This window comes from Pseudoliparis swirei, chromosome 18 (assembly GCF_029220125.1).
Source record: "Pseudoliparis swirei isolate HS2019 ecotype Mariana Trench chromosome 18, NWPU_hadal_v1, whole genome shotgun sequence".
Taxonomy (NCBI): Eukaryota; Metazoa; Chordata; class Actinopteri; order Perciformes; family Liparidae; genus Pseudoliparis; species Pseudoliparis swirei.
This window is the reverse complement of record NC_079405.1, coordinates 5085373-5096326: the sequence shown is the minus strand read 5'-3', so window position 1 is coordinate 5096326 and position 10954 is coordinate 5085373. Positions and strand designations below refer to the sequence as shown.

At 42.0% G+C, this 10954-nt stretch overlaps 1 protein-coding gene across 1 annotated transcript; it reads left to right on the top strand.

Moving 5' to 3' along the window:
* The first annotated feature begins 2619 nt into the window (after positions 1–2619).
* On the top strand, positions 2620–8585 carry nmur3 (neuromedin U receptor 3). The gene is made up of 2 exons (XM_056437885.1): positions 2620–3460; positions 8035–8585. Exons 1-2 carry the CDS (start codon positions 2623–2625, stop codon positions 8451–8453), a joined length of 1257 nt encoding a protein of 418 aa, XP_056293860.1. The 5' UTR covers positions 2620–2622; the 3' UTR covers positions 8454–8585.
* Positions 8586–10954: the final 2369 nt, after the last annotated feature.

Here is a 10954-nt window from a genome sequence, read left to right as displayed (position 1 = left end):
TTAGCTGCGTTAGCTGCGTTAGCTGCCTTAGCTGCGTTAGCTGCATTAGCTGCGAGCTGTCCGTTGGGTGGTTCCACAAATGCTCCCAATCTCGTATAAAGCACCTTTAAACGTTACAGGACAATTACGTTGACCTCTGGTTTCATGCTATACCTAAACAACGGTCACCATCCACCCTGAACTCCGCCCTAAATGCGGATCTTGCCGCGGTTTAAACTACGTTACCTGCTCTAGCGTTCAATCACGTGGATAACACAGTCATTGATTACTGTGGTCTAGACACACATTCTACTGCACTACTACTGAATGAGCAAAGCTTTAGCGATAGCAACGCAGTGATTTTGTGTTTGTAAAAGTAACTTTGGAAGATATGCAATGGATTTGGCTGAAGCCGACTGTTGAAGCCTCACATTAACTTCAGGCAAAACTTGAAATATTTGGACATTTATCCGTAGAATATACTGCTGATTTCACCCTGCGTCGTTGATAATGTTAGATTATTCATAAAAGATCTCTCAGTGGTGCAAGCTGTGTTTGTCCCATCCGTCATCCCTCCCTCCTGGGCTCTCATGCACTTTACCGCTTGTGTGCTTACAGTCCCGAAGGTGTCTTGTGCCTTTTTTTAATCTAAAAAGACCCCTCCCCACACACACACACACACACACACACACACACACACACACACACACACACACACACACACACACACACACACACACACACACACACACACACACCAGCCTTACTGTTATTCCTGTGAAGTTTGAGTAGCTGCAACATGTTAGACTATGTTGCGTGGTATTTTTAATTCACCCAGATTTCCCTCTTTGTTGTCGATATGTCATTCATTCAACAATGTTATGCGTTACACCTCTCTATAGACTATAATCAAGTGAGCAGACCTTGTGATCTCTCTCTCTCTCTCTCTCTCCCCTGCCTCTCTCTCGCCCCCCCGCCCCCCCCTCTCTCTCTCTACCGCTTTCCTGTACCTCTCATCAGTTCATTCTCTGGCACTACCTTCTCTCGTCTCCGGTCCTCAGTAGCGACCACAAGCGCATCCAACAACTTTTACATCTGCCGTTTTCATTTCTGCGGTATTCTTCACCTCCTTTGCGCCGTTTGCTTTCCTCCTTTCCAATCATGATCAGAGATATAAGAATTGGGTTGCACACCAGCAGCGTCAAGGTGAGCTCGATTCACACGTTTTACAGGATGCTATATAAGTGATCAGAACCATATATTCTGTAGGATGTTATTGTTGTATTGACATCTTTTTGTTATTGTTACTGCTTCTAAGCATTTGTCAAAATGACATTAAATAAACCTAAAATTCTCATATAATGATAATTGACGTACTTTAAAAGATCACAGACTATGTTTTTATCATCTGAACTCCAACAGTCCAGCTAATAGCTGTGGCCGTATTAGTCACCACCTTGGATTTACAGGGTGATGCATGAAATGTGGGGACTTAATTAACCTTGGAGTTGATGCCGCTGCCGTCTATCAGTGCAGTCCATGTATTGCCAATTAACCCCCAAGCCTGTTGGTAATAATGACGTTGAAGCAATGATCCTCACCAGTCAGGGGGAATTACCGTTTGCATTGGAAGTTAATTTGTTTTCTTCGCTTAATCTATTTTTACTCATTCGCGTCCGGACAGAAAATTGTCTTTTGTCATCATGTCATTAAGACTAAATTAGGTCTGATGTTGCTGCAGCTCCTGTCTGTGATGTCTTTGTCTATTTTCTACTTCTCAAAATTGAAAAGGCACCTTTTTTTCTGATTCATATCTTATTGAAAACTTAATATCTTTGAGTTTTCTGATTGATATTTGGTTAAAACAAAGAATATGAAGATGCCATGCGTTATATACACCAACGATTAATCTGGAAAATATTGGGAAGATTAATCAAAACAACCACTTGTTGCAGCCTACGGTGATATGTACTTATTTGAATGTATACTTAATTTTATGCTTGATGGGGTTTACGATTAAACACTTTTAAAGGCCTTAAGGTACAATTAGGTCTCACATTCTGCAGTCGATGTGAATCACTGAGTTTAAATGTGTGAAAAAAGAAGAAGAAGACATGATAACTGAAGTTTGACCCCAATGATGATCACACAGCGGTATCTGAAATGCAATCAATCCTCTTCTAGTGGCACTGTTTCATCTTCCTCTTGTCTCCTCTCATGGCAGCCCCCCGGTGGTGAACAGACACTGGGATCAGCGCAGGATGCGTTGACGTCTCCTCGTTGACGTCTTCCTCGTTGACATCCTGTCGTTGACGTCTCCTCGTTGACGTCTTCCTCGTTGACGTCTCCTCGTTGACGTCTTCCTCGTTGACGTCTCCTCGTTGACGTCTCCTCGTTGACGTCTCCTCGTTGACGTCTCCTCGTTGACGTCTCCTCGTTGACGTCTCCTCGTTGACGTCTCCTCGTTGACGTCTCCTCGTTGACATCCTGTCGTTGACGTCTCCTCGTTGACGTCTTCCTCGTTGACGTCTCCTCGTTGACATCCTGTCGTTGACGTCTCCTCGTTGACGTCTCCTCGTTGACGTCTCCTCGTTGACGTCTCCTCGTTGACGTCTCCTCGGTCCTCCAGTTCTCCTCTCTGAAATGGAGCTCTCGTTTCCGGGCTCCTCTTTGAGCGCTCTGTTCCACAACGCCAGCGTGCTGCTAAACGCCTCTGGGAATTACACCAACGACGAATTCATCGAAGTCGACCTCTACGATATCCTGGGTCCGAAACGATCTCCCTTCTTCCTCCCCGTCACCAGCGTTTACCTTCTCATCTTCCTCACCGGCTTGGCTGGCAATCTGCTCACATGTGCGGTGATAGCGAAGCACAAGAAGATGCGCAACCCCACCAACCTCTACCTGGTGAGCCTGGCCGCATCGGACCTCCTGGTGCTGTTGTTCGGGATGCCTCTGGAGATCTACGACCTTTGGCACAACTACCCATTCCCCTTCGGCGAGGGCGGCTGCTACTTCAAGACCTTCCTCTTCGAGACGGTCTGCTTCGCCTCGATCCTCAACGTCACGGCTCTGAGCGTGGAGAGGTACATAGCCGTGGTGTACCCGCTCAAAACGCGCTACCTGTCGACCAACCGGCACGCCAAGCGGGTCATCACCATCGTGTGGGCGGTTTCCATGACGTGCGCCATCCCCAACGCCTCCCTGCACGGCATCTTCTACCTCCCGGAACGAATGGAGGAGTCGGCGATATGCACTGTAGTGAAGCCCCTGTGGATCTACAACATGGTCATGCAGATCACCACCGTGTGCTTCTACTTTGTGCCCATGATGGTGATCAGCGTGCTGTACCTGGTGATGGGCCTTCACTTGTGTCAGGAGAGGCGGCAGCCGGGCGGAAACCTGGGAAAGAACTGCAGCAGCATCATGCGAAGGAAGATGAACGTGAACGGACGCAGGCGACAGATCAACAAGATGCTCAGTGAGTTTCTCTACCCCCTCGAACCAGAGCATTAATACCGAGCAATGTTGTCGTAGTCTGGCGTCATATCCCCTCAGCGGGGGCGGCCCTAGCACATTTGGCGCTCTAGGCGAGCTTCACTCGTGGCGCCCCCCCCCCCCCAAAACGGAATTGCAACTGCAATTTTGCCCTGCAAGACTGAATTTCTTTCAAATAAACAGAACAACGATCGCAACAATGAACACACATTAAATAAAGAACAAAATCCCTGAGAAAATGTTGAACTACTCCGGCCACGCCCCCCTGATCAACGGTGCACATTCACTCCCTCGTCGCCTGCAAATAATGTTTTTTGTTGTTTTCTGTTCTGTTGATGGCTGGCAAACAACAATCTTAGAAGGTCTGGGTCACTTGTGGCACATATTATTCACAAATTGTTCTGATAACAATCAATGTTCTGATAACACCAAGGAGGTACGTAACCCTTCCGTTTTCGCTTTTTGACTCATTTTACCCTAATTTTAGATTTATTTTTTAAATGTCAAAATATTGGTTGGAGATATACTGTAGATGGGGTGCAAAAAAAATCTGCCCAGCCTATACCGCCTGTAGGAGAAACCGCCCCTGCCCCTCAGACAGAGACAGAATTGACAGCCCTGTGGCATTATTTGCTCTGTTTTTTCCTTTGTGTGGATAATTGATGTTCTGGAGTGAGTCACATCCTCTCATCCTTTGCGCTTCATGATGTTTTATGTAGTTATTCCATCTATCCATCTACCCCAGTGTACAGCTCTTTGTTTTTCATTCCATCTTTTCTACACGAGCAGTTTCACTCTAGACGGATTTGTCCATCATCAGATGAGTCTTCCCCCGCATAAAAAAAAAATGGTATACTATAAAGTTCCAATGAGTCATCTTAAAAGGACAAGAAAACCTTTTTTCCTGAATTGGTTTCCTACTTGAAGGGATGGAATCTCACAGAACCGCCAAGGCTAAAGCACTTGTGATCTGGTATTTCCACAGTCAATTTACAATGATAAAAAAGGGGTTATTATATTGCCAAGGCGTCTGCAACTGTCAGTCAAATATGCAAAACACATGAAACATCACATCAAAGAAACTAAAATAAATATCGCACAAGCTATTGGATGAATTCCCATGGAGTGAATTGATGACATTTCCATCAGCACCACCGCAAGGCTGACTTTTTCTTCCTCATAAATTACAATGACCTTCGTGATCACTTAACTTTTCCTCATGCACCTTTATGACTACAACATTTTTATATTTCCAATATCTTCTTTTTATGTTTAAAATGTCTGAACTGGTTATGAAACAGTCTCAATTGAATACTGATGCTTTTACATAACAAGACCATCAGCAAGAACATTCACTTTGTCGATATAGTTATTCATAATGCTAGTAAAATGAGAAGTTTGCGAAAGAGCTTCTAATGCTCAGGAACACTACCAACTTTCTCCACAAGGGCCGCTAAAATCAAGCCAAAGTTCAAGTTCCTTGTAGTAGCTTTAACTAAATACTGGCAAAACTAATGACATTTCCATCAGCACCACCACAAGGCTGACTTTTTCCTCCTCATAAATTACAAAAACCTTTTTGATCACTTAACGGCAACATTTTTATATTTCCAATATTTGTTTAAAATGTCAGAACTGGTTATGAAACAGTCTCAATTTAATAACGATGCTTCTACATAACGAGACCATCAGCAAGAATATTCACTATCTTTATATAGTTTTTCATAATGCTAGTCAAACCATGATGCAGTAAAAGGAGCTCAGAAACACTACCAACTTTCTCCACAAGGGCCGCCAAAATCAAGCCAAAGTTCAAGTTCCTTGCAGTAGCTTTAACTAAATACTGGCAAAACTAATGACATTCCCATCAGCCTCAGCTTCTCTTGGTGTTCCGTGCAAATGTAGCAGCATACAGTGGCACATGTTAGCTAACAGGCTAAACTGAGATGGAGAACCTAGTCAACATTGTCAACATGACATGTTCGCATAAGTCTGGGTTTAAGCTCTTTGTGTTCAGGCTTACAGAACAGAGCTCTAGTGAATGATCAAAAAGTCTCCAAAGGTCCATGACAGACTGAATTATTATGCCACTTTTTATGAAGTGATGCACAAAATCGGGGCGTTTCTCCTCGAGTTTGAACGTTTCATGGAGTCTGAACATCATATATCTTGAAGATGAATCGTGATACAAAAGTGAACACCGCCAAACAACGTGGAATAAGAGGATTTTTTTCTCCAACTTTTAAGCTTTTCTCGAAGGGAAAAAGTCAAACAACGGTTCTCACGAAACTCTCTTGTTGGTAACAGAGAGAGTAAGCGTCAACTGTTTGCCACGCAAGTTTATAAATATCTCTCAAAGTGCGATGAGCCAAGAAGTCAGTTAGTTTGATGCCATATGCCCTCCGTCGTAAACAGCCAGACAGCCGGCTGCCGCACCTCCTTCAGCGAGGACACCCACAGAGCAGTATGCATGGCTTACGAAGAGAGGGAAAGGGTCCGATATCGTCTATACAGGCCGCTTAGGGCCACACACTGAGCGGGAAATTACCATCCAATACTTTTATGACATTTAAGACATTATGCATTTGACACATTATGCACATTATGCTCAGTTTGAGCTGTTACGCCATAAACAAAAAGAAAGTTTAATGTGTCGATATTACTTTTTTATTTAATGTATTATTCCAGCTTTATCCTGTTTACTACATCTTCTCATATTTATCTGAAAAATACTATTAAAGATACAGTGTGTAGCATTTAGGGAGACTATAATAAATAAATGGACTATAATATTAATAATGATGTTTTTCTTACCGTGGCAAGGAGTGGCAGTTATGAATATAGTTTCTTCAAAGACAGTAAGCAACCTGATCATGAGGGAAGTCAGTGAACAAGGGCTGCAAACAATTATTTAATTTATTGAATAATCTGTTCTTTTCTCGATTCATTGATTTTCTCAGTGAAGTATATCGTAATTCTCCAGAGCCCAAAGATAATTTATTCAAAATGCCTGTTTTAGTGATTGCATTATATTCCAAATACCAGAAATATTTACTTATTTTGAATTAATCGTTTAGCAAAATATTTGCTGATATGTTTTCTGCAGATCGACAAATTGATTAATGGACATTTTTGGTCTATTCCTCGGTGTCGGTTCTGTTTGCAGGTTGTGATTTTTCCAAATGGAAGATGGTTCATACGACAACTGAAATTAAAAGGATTGAGTTTTTCTATTTCATTAACAGGATCATCACATGTAGCCACATGCTAATAGCATGAGAACACTTTGCATCTTCATGTAGTCAAAACTCTTTGAACGGTTTTACATAATGAACCTTCACATTTAAATTCGGGAGCACTAATAACTGCTTGATGATGTAACGTATTATACAGATACTTGTCATGCATATTTATGCATGGGATTTCCTGAGGACATAAAAGGCACCAGATTGGTTGATGGCCATTTTGAATCTCAGAGTGACACAGAGCCAGGACATAGTTACAAAAAATATATAATAAATAAACAATACAAAATAGCTGACACAGAGTCAAAAACAACTTCCCCATGGTGCGGAGCTTGGTGTTGCTGTTTGTGGATCTGAGGGTGCGGGTGGAGCTTTGGGGAGTAATGAGTAGGGAGGTGCATGTTTATGCATTTATGGGTGAGTAGTAGGACTCTGTAGTCAATCTGGAATGAGGTTTATCAAATTACAGCCACCTTAAGCTACATGGTGCCACCAGTTAAGTCTGTATAACAAACCATAAGAGTCCTGACGTGAATATTGGTGTGTTTTATTACGTATATATGTATATATATAGATTTCTTTATAGATTTTTAAGAGCAAGCAAAACTAACAAAAGCAGGGCGTTGTAGTAAATCTTGATCCATACTTCTGTCCATTGTAGGATGATGTTCATTCAGCCCCATTGTCTTTGCACTCACTCCCTTTTCTATCTTCTTCTAATTTGATCTCGCCAACAAAAACAAACAAAAAGGTGCATTTTCTCTTCTCCCCCCCCCCATGAGAGCCAGTAAGAAAATATTGTGTAATTAAAAAAAAGCTTCAACTTCAAAGATACCAACAACATCAACAATATATAAATCATTGAGAGCAGCAACAAACACACAAACACGTGTTTAACCTGCAACAAGAAAGAAAAAAATATATAATAAAAAATATATTGACAGGTACATAACAGTCAACATGCATCCTTTAACTGATATTCCCATTGTTTTTCATCTTTTTGTTGACTTATACAAACAGACAACAAACCCACCCCTCCCACTGGTACACCCACCTAGAGTACAGGAAAATAAATACATACGAAATAAATACAAAGAGGTCACCTCATTTCTACACATTTACCTAAACACACAAACACATCTGTATGTAGCCACACCTGCATCACTCTACGTAGTAAATACACAGTCATCACATCACACGAGTACAATATATATACAGAAATTAAATGACAATAGGATCGGCCCAAATTGTTGTCAGATTAATACAAAAAAGAAGATTTTTTTAACCCGCTTCCTTCTCTTTGATCCTCCAGCGATCGTGGTGGCCGTGTTCGGAGTCTGCTGGGCGCCCTTCCACATCGAGAGGCTCCTGTGGAGCTCCATCAGCCAGTGGACCGACCTGATGCACAACGTTTATCAGTACGTGCACGTCGTGTCGGGCGTCTTCTTCTACCTCAGCTCCGCGGTCAACCCCATCATCTACAGCCTGCTCTCCACGCGCTTCAGGGAGTGTTTCCGAGAACTCGTCTGCTCCCGGACGGAGGACAACAGTTCTGTGCGAGACTCGCCGCCGTCCCCCAAGATCTTACTGGAGCTCCGTGTCTCCGGTGGCAGAGCTCAGGCTGAAGGGCAGGACTGCACCACTCGCGTCCCTTTGCTGTCTCCGAGCATGACGCTGAGCATGGACACCGCAATCCTCACATGTGCATGTAAAGAGACCTCTGTGTTCTGACTGGATACGAATGACCAAGCAACAGAGAAGCCGTCGCTGGACATTTTGGGACATTTTATTATTTGCCTTTTAGCCGAGAGTTGGATGAGAAGATCTCTGATGCTCACATGTAACTGATAATTATGAATAAAGAATAAGGAGTGGAAAACGGGTAAACCACAAAAAAATTGCTAGTTTTTTTACGCTCAACTAATTAACACCTTGCTGCAAATGAAATTAGTTCAACATCTAAAGATTGGAAAAAAAGACAGTGGAATGGAAAATTAATTGTCATGTCTCCTGATGTTAAATATTAATTTAGCTTGAGTTTTGTTTGTTTCACTCGGGTTACATGCTAAAACACCTGAGTGTAGAGGGAGTTTACAATTAAAATTAAATAAAAATCCCTCTCCTTTCTCGATTCCGAAATGACTCATTTTAAACGGGAGAACATTTACATAAATATATTCAATTCAGTTTATTGTATATAGCCCAATATCACAAATAACGAATTTGCCTCAATCCGTACACATACGACATCCCTGACCTTTGACCTCACATCGAATCTGGAAAAACTCCCACCAAAAAATAGGAAAAAGCCTTTCAGGGGGAAAAAAAGAGAAGAAACCTTGAGGAGAGCAAAAGGGGAGGATCCCTCTCCAGAATGGACAGAACAATAGATGTCATGTGACCAGAATGAAGCCTTACAGAGTTACATAACACATTCAATGAATATGACCGAGTGTATGAATAGTTCGTAGTCGGCATGGACCACGATCCAGAAGATCTCTCCAATGAAACGTGGTTTTGGTTGACGATGCTAACCCCGACACTAAAACACACGTCACTCTTTTAACGGAGTTGTGAATCTAGAGACGCTCTTACGACAATTCTGGGTTTTATGAGACCAAAAAAGCTGCCTGTACACTTTGTATACATTAAACAAAGAAATGTATAACATGTTAAAAAGTGAGATGTAAAGGTGCTCATTATCGGCTTCCTATCCTTTGTTTCCAGTCGTTATGCTAAGCTAACTGCTGGCTCCACTGGTTTTGATATCCTCGTTCAATCATTGTTTAAACTTAGTTGTGATTAAAGAGCTCGTACGTGGACTTTTGATTTGTGTGTGTGTTGCTGTACATAATAATGTTCAGTGCCTGCATATTTTCATTTTCACTGTCTTATTCTGTGAGTCAAAAGGTTAATCCAGAGGGGGAAGTGGGACAATCTAATCTGATTTAAATGACACGTGGCGTAATTGTTTCTTTTTCTTTTTTTTTGTATTTGGAAAAGTGATCTGTTGCCGGGCAGCGAAAACAGGTCAACTGCTTCTTCTCCGTGTTTCAGTGGAACTTGTGAACAAAGACTGTAATTCTTCACTGGGAGCTTTTTATTTTTTATTTTTTTCCTTTAGTCCCACAGGCAACCATCGTGCAGTTGATTTGATTGGATGGTGAGCCTTTGTTCAATGTGATTGCAAAAAGAAAGAAAAAAAGATGTTGGCGATTGTGCAATGTCTGATGTAAAAATAAATTAATGTTAAAGCTGTCCGCACGTAGCTATTTTTACCTTCGCATTGAAAATGCGGAAGGTTATGTTTTGATCGCCGTGTATTTATTTATTTGTATGCGTGTTCCTCGCATAACACAAAAAGTTTTAAACCGAATCGCATGAAATTTGGTGGGATGATTGGTTATTATACGGGGACCATTTGATTACATTTTGGGATCAATCGGGTCAAAGGTCATGGTCAAGGTCATGGAAAGGTCAAAATCTTCTTTTTACCATAGCACGGTCAATTTATATCCAATTGGCATGCAACTAATGCCAAAATGTTCATAATTCAATGCCCAATCTTGTGATATGCGAAGGTATGCACTCTACCGAGTGCCCATTCTAGTTATCTTATAAAACGTATCTCAATGCTTTTTGATGACTGAAACATGAATGTAGGAATCATAATCACGAATGTATTGTGTGATTGTTGCATTTTGGACGGGTGCTCACGCCTCACCTGACATTTATCTCAGAAAACATGCAGAGAATCAACATGTGGTTGTACTTTGCATAAAGGTACTGTTGAGACTAAATGTCTGGAAGACGTCAACTCCCAGAATGCACCACCAGCAGGTCAGTGCAGGCAGTTAGTTGATTTAAGTGGGAACACCTGAGAGTGGAAGGTCAAATATGTGGATGCCAACCGCCGTTAAACACCAAGAAGAAGAAGAAGAAGAAGAAGAAGAAGAAGAAGAAGAAGAAGAAGAAGAAGAAGAGGGAGATATTGGTACATTTCCAATATCTATCCCATGTCCATCATATCTTCAGACACAATCTAATAGGAGTGGGGACACATTGGCCTTGGCCATGTGGGTTATTTTGTCCTCTCGAGTCCATCATTTCCACACAGGGGTCAGAACACCTGCATAATCGTCTTGGTGTTGAAGGTTGAGACGAATTGGATTCCTCCCTGTCCTCTGATTAGGGCGACGCAATAATGTTGTGCATGCATAAATCAGCAGTTC